General features: G+C 47.2%; 2 protein-coding genes across 3 annotated transcripts in view; one reads left to right on the top strand and one right to left on the bottom strand.

The window, feature by feature from the left end:
- Positions 1 to 646: 646 nt before the first annotated feature.
- Positions 647 to 6,438, bottom strand: LOC307205397 (relaxin-3 receptor 2-like). The gene has a single exon (XM_079957697.1). The coding sequence runs from the start codon at positions 2,783 to 2,785 to the stop codon at positions 1,445 to 1,447; it is 1,341 nt and encodes a 446-aa protein (XP_079813823.1). The 5' UTR covers positions 2,786 to 6,438; the 3' UTR covers positions 647 to 1,444.
- Positions 6,439 to 8,366: 1,928 nt separating this feature from the next.
- ANKRD35 (ankyrin repeat domain 35) overlaps positions 8,367 to 21,164 on the top strand; it is a 29,073-nt gene continuing 16,275 nt past the window's right edge. The window contains exons 1-4 of one of the 2 annotated variants that reach the window (XM_079956493.1): positions 8,367 to 9,027; positions 15,860 to 15,990; positions 17,198 to 17,286; positions 17,939 to 18,003. In XM_079956493.1, the coding sequence (XP_079812619.1) occupies positions 8,989 to 9,027; positions 15,860 to 15,990; positions 17,198 to 17,286; positions 17,939 to 18,003 (324 nt within the window). In that variant the 5' untranslated portion in view covers positions 8,367 to 8,988. Of the gene's footprint in view, positions 9,028 to 15,859; positions 15,995 to 17,197; positions 17,287 to 17,938; positions 18,004 to 21,164 lie in introns of both variants that reach the window. The other variant, XM_079956494.1, reaches the window with a different exon arrangement.

Below are 21,164 nucleotides of genomic sequence, written 5' to 3'. Positions count from 1 at the left end.
AGGGAGGGGAGGGATGCCATTTGAGTATAACTGGTTCACTCCAGACAAGTTTAGCAGCATTCAATGGGCCTACATTGGAGTAAAGAGATTTTCTCCCCGCCCCCCCGGACTTGGAAGGGGTGTGTCAACTGTTCACCACAAAACCCTCTCAGCGACAAAGAGAATAAATGTTTTTTTTTTAATTGATGGGAAGAATTGAAATATACATTGTGAGGGAAAACTTTATAGCTAGCTGTTTCCCCAGTGTCAATCACACACACACACGCTGCCCGCCCAAGCTGCTATTCAGGGAAATGTTTGGGTACCTCAACTGGGCCTGTGTTTTTCTCTCCACAGCTCCACAGGAGTGTCAGGTGCCATTTAGATCAGGGAAATGGTGCAGTGGAAAGGGTTAAACAGCCCCCTCCCGGCCGCCACTCCTCAGGCCCCATCTGGCTTGAAATGACAATAATTTTAAAAGTCAGGGCCTCTGATCACAGATTCCCCACATCCAGTTTTACTGCCCATGGTGGGAAGCATTATAATATTGTTGCCCATCACCCCAGTTTCTGAGCGGTGAGAGATTCCAGGGGTTCCAGGTTTTGTGTTTCCTTTGGAAATGAGGCACAGAAGAGACTGTGGTGTCTTTAGAATATATGGTTTATTTACACATTTACAGCCTGAGCCTAGATGGAGGGGATCACAAGACCCATGGCCGCAACCTTGGCTTCATACAGAAATCAAACATTGCACTCAAACATTTCTTTGACTCCATCTTGCTGCTTTCCTTTTAGGTCACATCACTGCAACTCAACTCTAAACTCAGGCTTTGGCCTAACAATTCCCAAGCTGCTGTCTCACACAGACACCCTTTGTTTCTCTAAATGGCCCATCACCCAGGCTATCAACTCATCACAGGAAACTACCCTGGCTTATATTTTAACAGGAGTTAGAAGGATCTCTTACATTCATCTTACTTCCTCCCCTCGCAAACTCATAACAATCTCTTTGGCCAATTTCTGACATGAAATGCTACAGAATGAGGAATTTGACAAAACTAATCTGGCCACAGATGATGACCCCGGGGGGGGATCTCTAGGTATCTTTCTGCCCTCCATTTCTAATGATTAGTTCTAAGCAGGCAGGTGCAGGGGGGCTCAATCCTGCCTAACCATCATAGAAGTCCTTTCTTTTAACCACAGATGCATAGTAGCAAGAAATGCCCTCTGCATATGGTCAAGGGAGCTCTGTTATGGTCTCACAGGTGCCAAGGCTGAGCATCGGTCACAGATGGGGGTGGTCAGTTCTGGAGACCCTCAGCTCAAAGAAGCCCCCTCTAGTTCTATGATAACAAAACTTTTCTGTCAGGTCAGAAAGTGATCACGAACCGGTTTTCCTCGGCATCCAGGAATCTTTGCCCTGGGGTCCTTCGGTAATTCACGTGTTTCCTCCAACTTGCAGAGGGTTACATGAGCATTTCTACTCCGGGGATCAACTCCATTTCAGTGACTGCGTTTGGCTCCTTGGGTCTCGGCTCCAAGATGGTGGAGAGGGTAGAGTCTTCCTTCTCCTCACTGTGAGAGATCTTGCTGGGGTTCCGAGACGGGCTACGGGGCAGAGCCACCAACACGCCATCCTCCCAAGTCTTGCGGGAGGAAAAGTACTGGTAGGAAGAAGCCGCAGAAGTGAGCCTCTGGAAGATCTCCTTTGTGGCTTCCCGGAACTCCTGGCGCATCAAGCAGTAAAGGACAGGATTCAGACAACTGCTGCTGTGAGCCAAGCAGGTAGCCAGGGGGAAGATGTAATTGTGGAGGAAGTAAAAGGCATCCCCCCTGGACACCACTTCGAATTGGACCAGAGCCCCCCAAAGAGTGATCGCCTGTTTGGGGAGCCAGCAGACAAAGAAACATCCGACCACCAACTGGACGGTGGTGGCAACCTGGTTCTGCCGGTTCAGATTGCTGCCTTGGACTTGGTGGGCCTTGAGGAGCTTCAGGAGAAGGAGGTAAGAGGTCAAGATGACCACCAGTGGGACCACGAAGGTGAACACTACCTTCTGGAGGTGGTAGACGCCCAAGAGACGAGTGGTGGGGAACTTGTAGAAGCACAGTTTCATGCCGCCGTATTCCACCACTTTCGTGTAGATTGGTACGGGCACGGTGGCCACCAGAGCCAAGGCCCAGAGAGCCACAGTGATGCATTGAGCCACGCGAGGAGTCATCCTCGACCCATCCTTGAGGGCCGAAGCCACGGACCAGTAGCGCGTGACACTCATGGCGGTCAGCAAGAACACGTTGGCGTGGACGCTGAGGGTGGTGAGGGAGGGGACAGCCTTGCACATGGCCTGCCCAAAGGGCCACTTGTAGTCCAAGGCGATCTCCGTGGCCCAGAAGGGAAGTGTCAGAGAGAGCTGGAAGTCAGCCACTGCTAAGCCAAAGACGAAAATGTTGATGACCGGGGTGGGCCTGCCCTTGTGAGTCCAGATCAAGTACATCACGAGCCCATTCCCCAGGAGTCCTACTGAGCAGACCACCGAATAGATGAAAGCGATGAACATTTGCAGGCCAAACGAGATGTCTGGCGATGAGGTCAAGGCACTGCCATCCCCCACGAGGTCGAAACCTCCCATCAACGACCCGTTCCCAATTCTGGGATCCGCGAGGGTGCTGTTCCGCTCAGGCTCCCGGAGTCCGCTTGCCTGCATCTTTGAGACTGGCTGAAATCCTGCGTTGCCGCCGTGGCTGGGACCCTTGCGCCGGTCAGGCGTGGCACATGCTGCTTCTCTCACGGCTGGAGAAAACGTCATCCGTCAAAACCTGCCGAAAACTCTGACTGATTGCCGTGGCTTGTTTGCATAGCCAAAGCAGAAAGGAGCCGGCCGTCGAATCCTCCTAGGCTGCGAAGGTTGGTTTGCACCGCAGGGAAGCTTGCAAAGTAGCCTTGAAGAACCCAAAGTCCATTCTTCCAGTGCCTCCCGGACTCAGCAGATGAAGAGAGCAAGCAGTTGAGGTCCCAGGTCCTTCAGTCTTCCCCTTTGAGAAACAGGGGACTTCATTGGCATTGATGCCTGTCTCTCCCGAGTCCAGGCTGGTGTCTGTCCCTTCCTTCCTTGGGGAAATGAGAAAAAAGGATTAATTGGCAGAGCTGAGAATGTTCTAACCACGCCTTGTGTGATGGTGGACAGCCCCTCATTTAGATGGGGTGGGGCAGGGTTTCTCTTGGAGGAGGAAGAGGGCGGGGAGTAGAAAGTCCTGGCCTCTCTTCACGTGGGGTTGTTTGAACTCTTTGCTCGGTTATTTATCTTCTCTGGCACACCAAGCTTTCTTTGTGATGCAAACCAGCAGCAGGCACAGAGGGAACTTTGAGTCAGGCAGGACCCTGGACAAGAAGCAAGGCATTCTGGGAAACCTCTGCTGCTCTTATCGAAGGGGCTTTGCAGAGAGACCGCTTCCCAAGGAGAAAGGAAAAAGGAGAAAGGCGCATTATTCCTCGGCCCTGCTTGGATGCTGGGGGGTGGGGGCTTGCGACAAAATCGCCTGAGAGAAGAATGGGCCTAGCTGAGTCTCTGCAGAGTACCTCTGGGCTACCACTGAGTAGCCAGTTGCCTCAGTTTCCCTCACATATGTGAGATATTCACAAGCTGACTTAGATTCGCCACTTCTGGGGGTGGGCATTAATCAAAATTTCAGCCGAGTTTTCTTTCTGGTGGTTAAAAGTATGTTCTAATGGAACAAGGAGACTTGTCATTGGGTCGGCCTTTTGTGTAGCTGTGAGTAGGAGGAATTGTGTCAGGCGAAGCTTTCGTTGCCTCTCATACAGGGAAGAGATGAGAACTGCACCGAAGACACCGTCAAATGTGGTGTAGTGGTTAAAGTGTTGGACTAGGACCTAGGAAAGACCAGGGTTCAAATCCTCACTCGGCCAACACGAAGCTCACTGGGTGCCTTTGAGCTCAGTCACTGCCTCTCAGCCTAACCTACCTCACAGGGTTGTTGTGGGGATTAAATGAGGAGGGGGAGAATAATGTACACCATCTTGGAACCTACAAACGCTTCCTCCAGCCACCGAACTGATTCACCATTTTCTTTGCGAAATTTAGCTCTGCTGAAAGAATTGCCTCTGGCTGTGATGCTCCAGACAGATAATCTGCCACAGACGCCTCCAGTGCATTCCAGCCAGGAGGAGATGGTTGGATGGCTTTTGTGCTTGTTTCGGAGGGCGGGCTGTGCATATGCCACAACTGAAACTGCAGCATGTGGTTAGACTTCCAGAGAAGCCCCAATAGCTTAAAAAAAGAAGAAGTAAAGAAAACCAAGTTCCTAGTCCCTATGGTGACGAGCAAGGCATGCTTGAAAAATGCATTGGAGAAGCGTTTTCATAACATTCAAGCCTCCAAGGGGTGCCTGAATGAAGTTGTCATTAAGTGGGGAGAAAGAGTGCCCTGCATTCAGGGGAGTCTTTAGCATATGCGCCGCTGGGGTGCAAAGATCCGCCCCGTGCCCCCAAATTTAGTTTAGCCCCCAAATTAATTTTTATTATGCTTGTGTCAGACACCACGCTTATGCCTTATCTCTTGTTTACAAAAGAAGGGAGGGAAAAGTACCAAACTTTTTTATTTGTTCATTTAGCACCGCTGTTATGAATGACAAGCACCACCGCTAGCGCGGTGTGGGGCACCTTTAGTAAATGAGTGCACAAAGTCAAAAGCCCTTTAGGAAAACAGTAGGTATACATTTCGGGAATACCTATGTATATATGTATTTTGTTTTTCTAGCTTGATCAAAATTATTTATTATTTCATAACAGGTAGATAGTTAAGAGCTTAGGCGGCTTCAGCTGCGGGCGCCTGGCATCCCCCAGAATTCGGCACCTGGGTGCCCCGCAGCCCTTGCACCCCCGGGTAAAGACGGCCCTGCCTGCATTGCTCATTGCCTCACCCCACAAGGCAAAATTAACACATATATTTAGATGCATACTGGCTGGCTTTTGAGATCTCGGCACAGAATTTGCCAGAGCTTTAGACCAGGGGCAATCAACCTTTTTATACCTACCGCCCACTAATGCATCTTTCTTGATGGTAAAATTTCCTTACCGCCCACCAGTGCTCGATGGAAGGAGGAGTCAGCTTCTGCTGTAGAACCCCCTGCCGCCCACCTAGAATCCTGAAACGCCCACTAGTGGGCAGTAGGGACCAGGCTGAGAACCCCTGCTTTAGACAATTACAATCTGCAACAGAATGTTGCAGTATATCCTCCTCCTAGCCAGAGTGCTAGGTCTCAGCCAGTCAATCAGAGGACTCCACTATTCCCTCTCCCTTGCATTCCCCCTGTCTGTGGCTACTGAGTGTGCTCCGTCCTCATTGGATTGTTCTGGGGTAAGGAGTTGTTGTTGTCCCCTTAGTGTTGCGTTAAAAACTTCTGGAAACTTCAGGGTTCCCCCAGGCCCTCGTGGAGGCAATGGGCCTGAAGACTTACCCCATTATTTACTGGTTTGTCCAGTGTGTGTGTGTGTGTGTGTGTGTGTGTGTGTGTGTGTGTGATCACTGGTCCCCCTTATGCTTGTTGGCTATTTCAAGGCTAGCCAGTTTGGTGTCCGCCAGATGTTTTGGATTGCTATGCCCAGACCATTCAGCGAAGACAGAGGCACTTTTAGTGGGTCATTTCCTAGACCGGACAAATAGGGTATGGCCTGCTCTTGGTGGGTGTTGCACTCTCTCTGAGGAGCAGGCATATAGCTTGGGGGTGACAACCCTTAAGTTGGACTACTGTGATGCTTTGTATATGTGGCTGCCTTTGAAGGCGGTTCAGAAAATCCAGCTGCTGCAGTGTTCGGTTGCCAGATTGTTGACTGGAGCAGGGCAGTCTGAACATATAACATCAGCCCTGGAACAACTGCACGGGCTAACAATTTGTTTCTGGGCTCAGTTTGAAGTACTGGTTTTGACCTATAAAGCCTTATGTGGCTCAAGATCTCAAGGACCACCTCTCCACATGTGAACCAACCTGGATCCTATGACCATCATCTCCATGTGCCCGCTCCTTGAGAGAGCCATAGGATGGCAACATAAGGACAGGGTCTTATCAGTGGTGACCTCCCCCCAACTTGTGGAATACTCTCTCCTGGAAGGCACACTTGGCATTGCCTTTATCTGTTTTTAGGAACCAGGCAGAGACTTTTATATTCAAGCAGATTTTTGGCCCTTAATTCCACGGCCTCTTTTAGTAGGGTGGGATCAGGAAGTCCTGATCCATTTATCTACTTAGCTGTGCTTTTATATTTTTATTGGATGTTCTTAATTGGTTTTGCTGTACGTCATTTTGGGTCACTCTGAGAGAGAAGCCACTAACTAATGTAACAAACACAGAAATCAGTGGCCAGACCTGCTGGATTTCTGCCTGCTATATTTCTATTATAGGAAGCTATCCTGTACAGTAATAGAAATATAGCAGGCAGAAATCCAACAGGTTTGGCCATTCAGGTGCTCAGCTCAGGAAAAGAAACTTGGAGATTCTACTTTCCAGGATTTGACTTCAGAAATTGTTATTCCTGCTAGGATTTGTCTCTGTGGGAGGGGACGTTATTGGTTTGCTTTGTTCTTGTTTTATTATGTATGTATTTTTACGCTGTGAACTGCCCTGAGATCTACGGATGAACACTGGTGTACACATTTAATTAAATAATAATAATAATAATGTGAAGGAATTGTACCAGTCAAAGGAAATAGTGTCTCTGATTGAGGCATCTAATCATAAGCCTGCATTTTTATAAAGCTTATATGTTTAATCAGGGCTTGTATTTTAAAAATGAGTTCAAATTCATAAATGTTTTATGCCAGGCAGAAGACCAGTTGCCTAAAAACCTTGGCAAGATGTTTTTACTCCTAGACAAGGGCCCCCCCTGATTTATAGCAGAAAACAATTCTCAAAGTCGTAAAAAGGGAATTACAGGCTGACAGCCAAGGTTACACTGACCCTACAAATTAAGGGTGGATAAATAGTAAAATGAGCCATATCTTCTTCCTAAGGTTAAGAAGGTCAAGAGCAGTGAAAAAGACAACTGACTTGGCTGGAGAAAATAGGTTTTCTTTCTTTCTATTTTTGAGGCTGAGAAACAAGAGAAGAAGAGCTGGCAGAAAGGGAGCATTTTTGGGAAGCCTTTTCTAAAGCTGTTTCTTTCTTAAACTAAGATCCTTTTAAGATTCCTTTTCCTTTTAAAAGGTTATTTATGTATTAAATATATTAGCTTAAATATAATTATGCAAAGGATTTAAGAAATGCTAGATTCTTATTTCATATAGTTGTAAGAGTTGTAACTATCCTGAAATTAAGTCAGCCACCAGCCCCCCTTGCCAGACAGGAGACGCCATCGAGCACTCCTGATATATGGTTGTCAGGCCTTTTGTTTAGAAACCTTCAAATGAAGGAGATCTCTCAATGTTGATGTGAACTCAATCCTTGACATATGCATAAGATAAAAATTCAAGATTAATTATCTGTTTTGGAAGGCAATAGGGCAAGGAGGGCAAGAGGTGAGCTGGTAATTAAGATTCCTTGTTGAGACACATGTAAGATATATTACTACTTATTTGTCATTTATAGATAGAAGAATATATAGCTTTTTGATTTCCATAAAAGGGCAAGAAGGAAATGGGTGTATCTTTTGTGATTGGTTCTAGCAAACAGCCAATAGGAATTTCAACCAGGCTGATTGGACAGAGGCAGCCACAGGAGGAGCAAGGGGGCTGGATTAAGGAAATATAAGTGCTGGCCAGAATGGCAAGAGGCCAGGCCAGAGCTTGGTAACCATATACCACTGTGCCTCATATTTATTTGTCTGACAAATAAATTACTATTTTAATTTCTCTATTGCTGCGTTGAATATTTCATTCCAGCTAAGCGTTAACCACAAGCAGGGTGCTACATGATCATGGGCAGATGGAACATGTTTGGGATTAGCAGGCTGAGTTTTCATCTAAAGGCCTAGTTCCCTGACAGGCCTGGCATCTGTCTTTTAAGAAACCGAGTGAAAAATTGAGACAGTGATCGGAAGTGTGGAAGTGGGGAAATAGGTCTGTAAATACAGGTAGAGAACATCTACACACAGTGAAACTGAGCAGGATTTTGGACTAGGGTGGAGAAGGCCCAAATTCAAACCCTTCAGCTTAGCTGCAAGGCTTGCTAGGCGGCCTTAGGCCACGCCAGTGGCGTAGCGTGGGTTGTCAGCACCCGGGGCAAGGCAAGTAATTTGCGCCCCCTAACTCATGGATTTGCGCCCCCTAACCCGTGGATTTGCACCCCCTAACCCTAACCCCCAGATGTTGCACCCGGTGCGGCCGGGCCCCCCTGCACCCCCCACGCTACGCCACTGGGCCACACACTGTTCTTTTAGGCTCCCTTGCAGGGTTGTTGTGCGGACGGAAGTGGAGCTGAGTGGGGAACTCATTGACGCAGCTGAGCTCCTTGGAGAAAGGGTGGCTTCTGTCATTTGCAAGTTGCCCACAGGTAAACAAGCTATCATTGAAGGTCTCCGGCGTTTGCCTCTTTGGTGACGGAACGTGAGAAGAAGAAAAAAATCGCCCATCAATTCGAGGGAGAGGGCGGGGCGGGAACCTCCGTCCTTTTAAAATCAGGAGACAAGCGAGATTAGCAAAGAGCGTCTCTCTCTCAGGCAAGTTCAGACCTGGGACTGTGAAACAGGTGTGCTGGGGGTGGGCACCAAGGTTTCATGCGGTGAGGCCTGCGGGCCGACAGGGCTTTGCTTGCAAACGCTCCCTGGACGCCGCCAGACACCTCTTTGGGCTCCAGCAGCCAGCCAGGAGATTCTCTGGGGCTCCAGCTCCATGGATGTCTCTGCTGGTTCCTCCTTCTCTCATCCAGGCCGGGCGCCTGGGCTGAGCAGACGGACTCCTCTCCTCCTGACCACGGGCCTCTTCTCAGAGATGGTTTGAATGTGGTTCATCTCACTCGTGTTTGGAGACGGCAGAAAGCAGGAGCAGCTGCTGCAGCAGCCATGAAGAAGATGTTCTCCTGTTCCAGCAATCAAGTGGCGGTGAGTTCCAAGCACTGCTCGTTATTAATCTCCGTTTCTGATCGCTTGCAAGTGGCTCTCATTTTGGAAATAAAAGTTTGTGTGGAATAGGCAGGGAGCAAAACAAAGAGTACTCCTGAGCATGGGCAGAGTGCGTTTCCTTTGAGACTATCATAGAACAAACACCCACCCAGCATGCACATGTGGTTCAGCTTTGCTTGCAAACGCTCCCTGGACGCTGTCAGGAAAATGGCCATGTGTCCAACTTGCCCTCCATTTCAATGAATCCTCCATTTGAAGGTCTGTCCAGGCCAAGTCTGGCTTGAAGAACTTTAGAAAAGAAGAGCAGGTAGTTGTGGTGCTTGTTAGCAGCACCTGGAGAACAGCAGCCTGAGTAGGCAAGCATACAGATCACTGAGTGCAGCCTTTCCCACTGTTTACTTATTATTACATTTATAACCCATCTCTCCTTCAAGGAGTTCAAGGTGGTGTACATAGTTCTTTTCCTCCCCATGTAATCCTCACAACAACCCTGTGAGGTCGGTTAGGCCGAGAGTGTGTGACTGGCCCCAGGTCACCCAGTGAGCTTCATGGCCAAATAGGAATTTGAACCCTGGTCTCCCACACTCTATCCACTACACCACACTGGTACTATGGGGAGAAGTACAGTGGTACCTCGGGTTACATACGCTTCAGGTTACATACGCTTCAGGTTACAGACTCCGCTAACCCAGAAATAGTGCTTCAGGTTAAGAACTTTGCTTCAGGATGAGAACAGAAATCGTGCTCTGGCAGCCTGGCAGCAGCAGGAAGCCCCCATTAGCTAAAGCGGTGCTTCAGGTTAAGAACAGTTTCAGGTTAAGAACAGAGCTCCGGAACGAATTAAGTACTTAACCTGAGGTACCACTGTATTGCATTTCTTTTAATTATCTCTGTATTTATATTTATATAGTCATTATCTATATCTGCATCGCTGTGCATACAAATTAACCCATTTGAATATTATGCCAAATGGCAGCTTCTCTTGACCTCTTTTTGCAGCAGGGGCATAAGTTTCGCCAACCCAGAGGCTAGTTTCTGTGGGGCAGCTGTAAGTTTCGCCAACCCAGAGGCTAGTTTCTGTGGGGCAGCTGTAAGTTTCGCCAACCCAGAGGCTAGTTTCTGTGGGGCAGCTGTAAGTTTCGCCAACCCAGAGGCTAGTTTCTGTGGGGCAGTGTTTGCCTATTGGCGAGTGAGGACAATGCAAACCTTTGGATAAACCAATGGGAGACTGTGGGGTTAATTGACAGACTTAATTAAACTCAATAGTTTGAATTGGGTTTTGAGTAAAAGCACAACTTTAAAATTTAAAATTTTGAATTTTATTGTGTTACTATCTTCCTTAGTTGGTCATGCAAATAATGCTTTTGATAGGGTAGGGTGGTAGGTGTTGGAGATGAGTTTATGGAACAAAGGGGCACCCCTGCCCCCCAAAAAAAGGTTTGATCTAGAAGGTCCAGATTGGGTAAGCCACCAGCCTCTGCCCTGTTTCCAAGTCTAGAATAATGACAGAATCATGCAGAGATGGGAAGAGAAAGGATCAAGGTGCAAGTCTGTCTGAGCCTGGGATTGTGCAGGCAACATGCAAGATTCAGCCTGGCAGGACCCGGCTGCCAATTGTAGCAGAGACACTCTGGGAGGGTCTGCTGTCCTCGGCTCCCCTCTCCCAGTTAACCTCCATCTCCAAGGCTCAGTGATGGAAGTGCGGAGGGAGGAAAAGAGCTGGGCTGGGCCCTGCAATTCAGGGTCTAGGATGCTCCTGACCTGACAGCTCTAGACACGAGTTGCGTTTGTAAACAAGTTTCTCCTGCTGAGGCACCAGTGTCCTTCAGGACAAACCAAAAACTACTTGGCCAGTCTCCTTTTATTGTTTCCAGGGATATCAGCAGAGGACAGGGGTGTCTGGTTTGTGGAGCCAATAACTCCTGGCTGCATAAACAGGCCATGCATTTAATAATATAACAACGTGCAACGTGTGGGTGGCTGTTTCCAATAAAGCACAGTGTCACACTTTTCTTGTTCATTTAAAAAGAGGCTCCATTCAGGTTGCCAACGTTTTAATCAATTCCTGTTCCTTAAAGGGCCACTTGGCCTGATGATGATATTACTATAATAATAGGTAATTGTGTCTGTCTCCATGCGACAAATAATAATAAAAAACTTTACTGAGTGGTTTATCCTCATTAAGTTGCTCTTGTGCCTTTAAGAGCAAGCATGCCTGCTTTTGTAGTTCTTCCTGGTCAGTTAGCAACCTTACTTCACAGAGGCCTGAGGTATCTTTCAGGGCAAACCATTGTTCTTGTCTGTGCAGAACATTGGGGTTATATGACGGCAAGTCGTTTTCCCAGATTCCTAGGAGCAGGCTGGAGATAGGTGGTGCATGAAAGGCACTCTGCACGTGTTCAGAGGCACTGTTCTTCATTCCACAGGATCTTGATCTGAGTCCTTGTGCCAGTGTGGTGTTGTGGTTAGAGCGTCAGACTAGGACCTGAGAGACCAGGGTTCAAAACCTCACTTGGCCATGGAGCTCGCTCGGTGACTTTGAGCCAGTCACACTTTCCCTCAGCCTAACCCACCTCGCAGGGTTGTTGTGGGGAATAAATGAGAAGGGACAGAACCAGCTAAGCCACCTTGAGCTCCTTCGAGGGAGAAAAGGTAGCTTATAAATGCAATCAATCAATCAATCAATCAATCAATCAATAACAAGTCCCAGCTCAGATGAGGCCACGATGGGAAGGCTGACACACACACTCAGTTCAAAGCAAAGCATGACCAACTGGAAGTCTCAGCATGAATTCCTTTCTTGACATGAGGCTTTGCTCAGTCTTGCTCCATCCTGCCTTTGGGGTGTATCCACTCCTGGGGACGACTTGCGTTTAGCATGAAATTGGCCCCGAGCAAGTGACTTCGAGGCCTGACAAACAGGCCTGGTCATGGCAGCTTATCTACTGCTCTGACGTCAGCTCTCTGGGCTGATCTTGTTCTTTGCATGGGGAGACAAAATAAAATCGGGTGATCATCAGCCCTGCGAAGGCACATTCCTTCACTTTTTGACATCTGCACATCTTACCAAAATTTTATTATTGAAACCAAGGGACCTGTCCAATGACTAAGACAGCAAAGACTGAGGGGTTCAAGAAGACCACCAAGTCTTCTCTCAGAACATCTTTATCCTGGATCCCAAATGGGCACCAACTGCTTGTGTTTTTTGGTCACGACGGAGAGCTCTCTACACATGCTCAGGAATCCTTTGGTTGCCCAAATTGCATTTCCTGCTTATGGCTCCTTGAATTTACGATATCCGCTGTGCATTTTTTTTAAGAACTGGAAGAGCGGTTATGAAATGTCGGTGCATGCTAACATTTCTCTAGAGGAAAGTATCTTATAATTTCACCCTGAATAGCCGTGGCCTGGTTCGAAAGAGGACCTGGCTCCTGTGCCTTTAAAGAGAGCTGGGGAGAAGGCAGAATTTAAGCCAGTTCGGATTCTCTGTCTGCCCCACAGCTGCCTGAAATGACAAGCAGCACCAGTCTAAAACCTTCTCTTCTCCAGAAGGTACATCACCCTAGCCTTTCTCTGTATCTGCCTTATGCTCACCAATGCATTTTTTTGTTCTTGCAAGGCTCCCATACTTTAAACAGCTGTGTTTACAGGCAAAAATTCATCAGGTGGGTATTTCTATGGGGCTGCAAAACAGCTGGGATAAGTTCTCAGGCACCTTACAGCTTACCAAGAGCAGTTGTGGTGCAATGGTTAGAGTACTGGGAGACTTTGGTTCAAACTCCCACTCAGCTACAAAACTTTACTAGGTGACTTTGGGCTAGCTGCTTTCTCTTAGCTTCAAAAGCAGGGGGAGCTCTGCATGCTATCCTGATTCCCCTGGAGCAGTGGCGGCCAAACTTGGCCCTCTGGATGTTTTGGGACTACAACTCCCATCATCCCTAGCTAGCAGGACCAGTGGTCAAGGATGATGGGAATTGTAGTTCCAAAACATCTGGAGGGCCAAGTTTAGCCACCACTGCCCTGGAGGAAATGGCAGGCTGAAAGCAAATGCATAGGCGCTATAGTGGAGAAAATGACTTAGAAATTGAGGGTTGGTTTTTTTTACAAGCACTAGAGCCCTTCAAGCACTTTTTATATGATTTGGCATTCTTTAATTATATATGCAACAGAGCCAGCATTTTCAAGGCAACCCTCAACACAAGCTTGACAAATCTGGAAGTAGACTTGATCAAAATCAGATAGCCTGGATATTCTTTACTTTGATATTTTATTCATTCTAATTCATTCTAATTCATCATTCTAATTCATCATTCTAGGTGCCTGTTTTGTGCTTTTGTTTTTCCTCTTTTAATTTTCACCTGTTCTTATAACTCTTCTCCCTTATAAAAATGAAATTAAAACTTTACAAAAAGAGAGAGAGAAAGCAAATCTATTAATAGTCATAATTGTCCACCGAAAGCAGACTTTCCTCTTGCCTTTCTGGGAATGGAGAGAACTGAGAGCGAAATGTCCCAGCTGTATCTTGTAGGAGGACTGTGTTTTCCCAGCGTAATTAGAACTTAAGCAACAGCGGGGTGTGTGGCCCTTGTGAAATGTTGCCCTCCGCAAACTCTGGGCGTGTTGCTCCATCAGCAACGGCATTCAGAACCGGATTGTCTCCAAGCACATTCTTTGCCCATCTTCACGGAGCTGCTGAAACAGATCTGCTTAAAATAAAAATCCCCAAACGGAAGGGACAAGTGAACCTTTTAACCAAAAGTACGACACCCCGCAACCCCAAAATAAAGCCTTACATTTTTTTCTTTGGCATGACTTTCTGCTGGGGCAGCTGCAGAACTTTGCCTTTTATATATGTGGATTCTCCTTCATTGGAGGTTTTTAAAAGGCATTCTGTCCGGGATTCTTTAGCTGTGATTCCTGCGTTGCAGGGGGTTAGACTAGATGGCCCTTGGGGGTCCCTGCCAACTTTGCAATTCAGTTATTTTTGGCAGTATGTGAAGGGGCTATATCCTGAATCTCCCTCTCTTCTACCTTTGGGGGGGGTGTGTGTGATTGAACCCCTTTTAAGTTTTGCCAGACTGGAGCCCTGTTTTCCTTGGAAAGAAATGAGCTAGAAGCTGCCTGTGAATGCCTAGATCTCTATATCCATCTCAACAAAGGCTATCTTTGCACTGCTGCCTGAATCCCTGTTGCCTCCTGAACAGCTTCATGCCACCTTTCTTTTTTAAGACCTACGCTTTCCCAAGGCAACTTATTCCAGGGCAATTAACTACAGTATATATTTTCTGGGAAATTTGCCAACCCGCTTGGAGGCAGTGTGTGATGTTGCAAAAAGAATGGCTGTCATGGGAGAAAGGAGAATGGCCGTCGGCCACCTGTCCTGTGTGGGATGGAGCCAGGCGATGAAATAAAAATAACATTTTCCACATTCCGCATTCCAGCTTTGAGGCTCTTTCCTCTTTTATTACTGGCTTGAATGGCGGTTACTAAGCAACGTGGAGTCCATGGCTCTCCCTAGATCTTCCTCTAGATCAGAAGGGATCTCCCGTCTTCCCTGATTACTAGAATTTTTTGGAGGGTATTCTTCCTGACAATCATAATACGGTGGTACCTCGAGTTAAGTACTTAATTCGTTCCGCAGGTCCGTTCTTAACCTGAAACTGTTCTTAACCTGAAGCACCACTTTAGTTAATGGAGCCTCCTGCTGCTGCTGCGCCACTGCACGATTTCTGTTCTCATCCTGAAGCAAAGTTCTTAACCCGAGGTACTATGTCTGGGTTAGCCAAGTCTGTAACCTGGAGCGTTTGTAACCTGAAGCGTATGTAACTTGAGGTACCACTGTAATAATCATAATCTATCACTGCATGGTATACCTTATGCCTTTAATGTAGCCATTTCCATTCACTTTACTTAAACACAGAATTGTAGAGTTGGAAGGGATCCCCAAAGGTCACTGGACTAGATCCCTGCAATGCAGGAGTCACAGCTATGATCCCAAATCACCAAACCTCTCTTTGAAAAAACCTCCAGTGAAGGAGAAGCTACCAACTTCCAAGGGCTCTTGCCATCAGAAAATTCTTCCTCAGTGTTTTTGCATTTCCCCAGATAACATTCATTAACTTAAAGTGCAAGTTGTCATCAGAGGAAACATTTTGATTAAGACATTTTCTTCAAGTTTAACAGGGTTAAGAATAATTCCCGATTTTCAGGGAATTGTAATGCTGCTGAGAGGGGAACATGGTCGAGAAATCACAGGTCCTATCTCTCCACTGAACAACAGTTTCAAGGATTTCTTGGGAGAAGGGTGTTATACAACCAGTAGTCAGGATTAAGAGGTCAGATTCCCTATCATTCTTAGAGCAGACCTCTTGAAATCAGGACGACAGTGATTTTAATGTGTCTACTCTTGAGTATGACTAATGTTGGCTTATACAGTCGGACCTTGGTTCTCGAGCACACCTCAGGTTAAGAACCGTTTCAGGTTAAGAACGGACCTCTGGAACGAATTAAGTTCTTAACCCGAGGTACCACTGTATTTATATTTTAATAATGTGGTGCTATGGCTTTTCACTTGTAAAGGGTTATAAATTGATGAGCTGTGGTTCCTGCATCGGGGTGGGCTGGACTAGATGATCCTTGGGGTCCCTACAGTTCTATGATTCAATTCCAGTCCTGCAGAATGGCCAACATCCGTGCTCACTTTCACCCTTGCTCATTTCAGGGGAGCAGGTCTCTCTTCTGGCACAGAACAGCCCCATGGTAAGCCTCCGACGACACTAAATGGCTGCTTTCCTTATCTCATGACAACCAGGTAGAGAGCTGGAACAAGCATGACCAGAAGCTTTTTGACGCTGTTGAGAAAGGCGACGTGGGGCGTGTATCCGTCCTCGCTTCCAAGAAGACAGCCAAAGCCACCAAACTGAATGCCCTGGGGCAATCTGCGTACGTAAGTTTTCCCTGCCCCATAATCCCTCTTGTTCGCAGGCTCTGCAAAGGACAAGGCAGTCTCTTGGGTAGGGTTGCTGGGTGAGGAGCATCCCAGACCCTGAGATTTCAGGGCTCAAACTTTGAGACCCAGGGGCAGCCCCTGGTGATGTCACAGGGCATACAGCCCTGGTGATTCTTCCCCTGCGCTCCCACCTACCACTGAGCCCTGGAGACGGAGGTTAATTGGGGGGAAGGGGGAAGGAGGGGTGGAAGGAGGTGACCTGGAGGGGAAATTAGGTGGCTGGCCTTCTGCAACATTTACATCCTGAATTTGCACTGTACTTATATATTTAGCACATGCAAATTTGTTTCTGTGGGCTAATAAGCACATCCTCTGGATCCAAGGAAACAGCTGCTTTCAGTGTTGACACCTGATCATAGAATGATTAGCCAGACTAAATTGATGGTTGGTGAAAACTGAAGTGATTAGGAGCCTGAGGTGGAGAAGTTTTAGCAGATTGCATTGCTGGTGATGATTTATTTCACTGTCTAAAGCTGATGATGGATTGGGGGTGGGGGGGGGATGAGAGGGGAACCAAGAATGGCTCTGCCTGATTCAGGATCCTGCTTTTTCTTTTTTATCGATTTATTAACGAACAAAAGTTCAAACGTAACAAAAATACAACAAGAAAAAGAACCAAAGGTTTAAACCATAACACGTCACAGCCTAAGAAGGGCAAAAGTACCAAAGATCTAGCGCAGCTCCAAAGGGATAATAAAGTATTAACTCATACAAAGATTCCCTTTACAAATAATAAAGATCCATACAAAATAAAAGTATTCTCCACCTGTGAGTTTTTCACTTATTGAGAATAAATGTTTTACATAGCCTTAAATGAGCCAGACATTTTCATATGCCGATGGCAATGAACGGCGATCTGATTGCATGAAAAAACAAAACCACCCCATATATCGAAAAATGGTCATTTGAGCTCTGCCCTTTAGATCATAGAATTGTAGAGTTGGAAGGGACCACGAGGATGATCTTGTCCAACCCCCTGCAATATAGGAATCTTTTGCCCAGAGTGGGGCTCGAACCCACAACCCTGAAATCAAGAGTCTTATGCTCTTCCGGCTGAGCTACACACTGGGGTACTTTTAGTTTACAAGATATCCGGAAAGTATTGCTTGTCAAGATCCCGCTTTTTCCTCTTCCTTGCAGATTCCACCTGGCAGCTTCCAAGGGGCTCACGGAATGCCTCACCATCCTGCTCTCTCATGGGGCTGATGTTAATGATAAGAATGACGATGGTACGTGTCATAGGGGGAGCGATTCTGTAACAGGGGAGCGAGTGTGCTTACCGCCCTCCCACAAGATTAAAAACTCATGCAATCTCATATTCTTGAGAACGTCGTTAGATAAGAAGTGGGATACAGTATAGTTGTTCCAAAACGATGTTGCTTTTCAATCAGTTTTGATGTTTCTTTACAGGGCTCTCAACGGCTACCAGCCACAATGGGAATGCAGTTGGAGGCAGCAAAGCTTCTGAACTCTAGTTGCAGGGAACAAGGAAGGGAGAGGGTTCTTGTGCACTCTGGAGAGGGTGGTTGGCCACTGTGAGACAGGATCCTGGACTAGATGGGTCACTGGCCTTAAAAACAGACTGTCTGTCCAGCCTCTCAGCCAGGGAAGGGGAGTTTGGCTTGGTGGGTCTGCGAGTGCCCAGCAAAGTGGAGAGTGGCAGTTGCCAAGCACCCTCCTTTGCTCCCTTTGATTCAATCCACAAGTAAGTGCCAAGTGCTTTTGAAGCATCAAGGGCAGAGTTACCACTTTGTTTCTGAATCTGCTCCAGCAGAGTCTCAACAACGGCACACCCAGCCTCCCCTGGAAGAAAAGGCCTGGCTCTTCCCTTTCCGCCACCGTTTGTCATATTTTGACTTCTCTTTCCTTCTGTCTTTCTAGGCAGCACTGCCCTGCATTTATCCACCATCGCTTGCCAGCCTCAGTGCGTGAAGGTCCTTCTGCAGGTAAATAGGACACCCACGTTTACATCTTCGTGTGGCACGTAGATAAACTGTGGAACTCCCTCCCACAGGAAGCAGCAGTGGCCACCAACTTGGGTGGTTTTAAGAGAGGATTGGACAAATTCAAGTCTATGGGTGGTTACTAGCCAGGATGGATGTGGTCTGCCTCCATGTTCTAGGGCATAAATGCTTCTGAATGGCAGTTTCTGGAAACCACAGGAGGGGAGAGGGCTCTTGTGTTCGAATCCTGCTTGCGAGCTTCCCACAGGCATCTGGTTGGCCACTGTGAGAACAAAATGCTGGACGAGATGAGCCATTGGCCTGATTCAGCAGGCTCTTCCTATGGTCCTATGTTCCTTTCTATCAGGGGTAACAAGGATTTAATGTTGAGGCAGGCTTTAATCTTGAGTGTGGTTTTTGTGCCAGTGGTTCAGCCTTGAAACATGGGAGGTGCAAAGAAGAGAGTCTGCCTGGGGGGGTACAGAGGGAGCTTTCAGCTTGGTGGGGGTGACAGGTTGTGCAGGCCTAAGGGGCTGGGCTGAGGATTTTTTTGCTGCCTGAGATTTTTGCCCACCCCGCAACCCCATGTGTTACCTTGTGCTGAACCATATAAAAAGAGCACATGAAGAACAGTGTGACCTTGTGCAGGTATACTTTGAAGTAAGCCCCAATGAATCCAGCAGGACTTACTCCCAGGTAAGCGGGCATATATAAAAAGCATTACAGTATTCAGAATAGCAGTTCCTACAACCCACCAAGGAAGATAATAACAGAATGAAATGCAAAACGGTAGCAACTAATTGCACGTTGATTCAAAATCCAGTTAAAACTATTTAGTTTAATTAGTTCAACAAAATAGATTCAACTTGATCCAGTGACACTGCTTCTCAAAGTCTGGGAGTCATTTACACCTTCAGAAGCCGCTCCACTTCCTTGCCCCACTTCCTTGCCTCCCCCTCGCAGGTAACCCCATGGGGCCCAGGGGGCGCTACCACCCACTTTGGGGAACCACTGCTGTAAATGATCAAGAGCAGACCAGCATTTTTTTGTTTGTTTTCATTTTCAGTGGCTCAGTCTATACAAGGTTAAGTGTGAAAGCACAAGTGTGAGGGTCCTTAGAGAGGAGGCCGCAGCTGCATCATCCCACCTTCAGTCCTGCTCCTGTGAGCTTAAGACATGGTTTGGCTGAGCATGTCGTCCAAACCTGGGCCTGTGGTTTGGTTATGAGACAAACCATAAGGCCCCAGAAAGCCTGGCTCCCAGCAGGGTGACGTCAGGAAGACCAGAGAAGTAATGGAGCCACAGTTTCTTCTCTGGGACATTCACACATTTGCACTGTGCAAATGCACAAACCAGGTCCATGTCTGCCCTTAATAATAAAACCTAAAATTCTCTAAGAGGTGTATGATTTATTAAAAACAGCAAAACAGGCCCTGCTGATGGGAAGCCAGAAGGCTCTCATTGCATTTTCTGAAAAAATAATGATACATTTTAGCAGTTCCCAGGGCTGGTTTCAACAATTTAAAATTCAGAATTAGAAACAGTTAAAACAGACTACAATCTGGGTGGGTGGGTCCTGAAAATATGCATCTCAAGTGCCAAAAACCAGGTTTTCAGCATTTGCCAAAAGCTGTACCGTGAAGGTGCCAGGCACAGCTCCATGCGATAAAAATTCCACAACTGAGGGGCCACCACAGAGAAGGCCTCTCCTGGACCAACACCCCATAGCCTCAAACTTCTGAGGGGGTGGATAAATAAATTTGATTGTTTTTATTTGATATTAAACATTAAATCCCTGAGCCTAAAAAGGCCTGTAATCAAACAAGCCTTGCAGTAAAGGGAAGGAAAATAGATGGAAGGAAGAGGCAAACTTTTTATATCCGCCACTGAGGAATTGTGGTCTCTGTCCCCTGATTGTCATCTGTCTGTGTGCCCCAAGCTGTCACCGCTGTTTTAAATAAAGCTCTTTGTTTTATAATACTCCTGCCTGATCTTTAACGATAATCAACACCACTTGAAAACAGCCGCCCTCGCAGTGATGGAATAATTTCTGGGCCTAATCATTTCCCTGTGATTCTGCAAGGCTCACCTGGGAGGCAGTTTCAACACAGAGGCGAAGGGGAAAATGAAGAGCTGGGTGGGGTGTGAAATCTTGCGTTGAGAATCATTACAGCAAAAGGGAGAAAAGGGTGTGTTGATGTGAAGATCAGGAAAGCAGAGGGATTCCTGCTTGGCGGCTTATCATCCTTCAAGGAGCCTCCGGGTCATAGAGGCCCAGGTACCCATCTCTGTGCCAGCGATGCCTCTCTAAACAGCACCTTAGGGAGAGCAACAGAGTTGCTGATTAAGCTTTTTCTTCTTGAAGCCAGACATAATTCCTGCTGTTCCTAGATATGGGGCGGGGGGGAGAAGGTGGAAACCTTTGGCACTAGGATGTGTCCATAAATCAAAATCTGCATCAATGCATGCAGAGCATGTATGATGTGCTTGTCGTTTCCTGCAATGAGATGGATGCTGCATCCTACAACCTGGACCATCAGAATATTCCATGGAAATACATTTTGCATCTCAGATGCTGAGGCCCGCAGAGGAGGCCCTTTTTGTGGTTCCTCTGCCCTCTGAGAGCCTCAGGGTGGTGGTGTTGGCCAGGGAGAGGGCCTTCTCTGTGATGGCCCCTGAGCTGTGGAACTCCCTCCCCATGAGGATTTAAAAGCACTAGACGACCCTTTGGATCCCTTCCACAACTCTACAATTTGATGATGATGATGATAATTTATTATTTATACCCCTCCCATCTGGCTGGGCTTCCCCAGCCACTCTGGCAGCTTCCAACAAAATATTAAAATACAGTAATGCATCAAACATTAAAAGCTTCCCTAAACAGGGCTGCCTTCAGATGTCTTCGAAAAGTCTGGTGGTTGTTGTTCTCTGTGACATATGGTGGGAGGGCATTCCACAGGGTGGGCGCCACTACTGAGAAGGCCCTCTGCCTAGTTCCCTGTACCTTGGCTTCTCACAGTGAGGGAACCACCAGAAGGCCCTCAGCGCTGGACCTCAGTGTCCGGGTAGAACGATGGGGGTGGAGACACTCCTTCAGATTTTACTATGATTTTACTGAATTGGTTTGTGACACTGCTGTTTGGGGGCGGGGGGTGTTGCTACTC

Source organism: Podarcis cretensis (genome assembly GCF_951804945.1).
Source record: "Podarcis cretensis genome assembly, chromosome: 16".
NCBI lineage: Eukaryota > Metazoa > Chordata > Lepidosauria > Squamata > Lacertidae > Podarcis > Podarcis cretensis.
The sequence above is the reverse complement of the archived record's forward strand: the minus strand, read 5'-3'. Positions and strand labels throughout refer to the sequence as shown.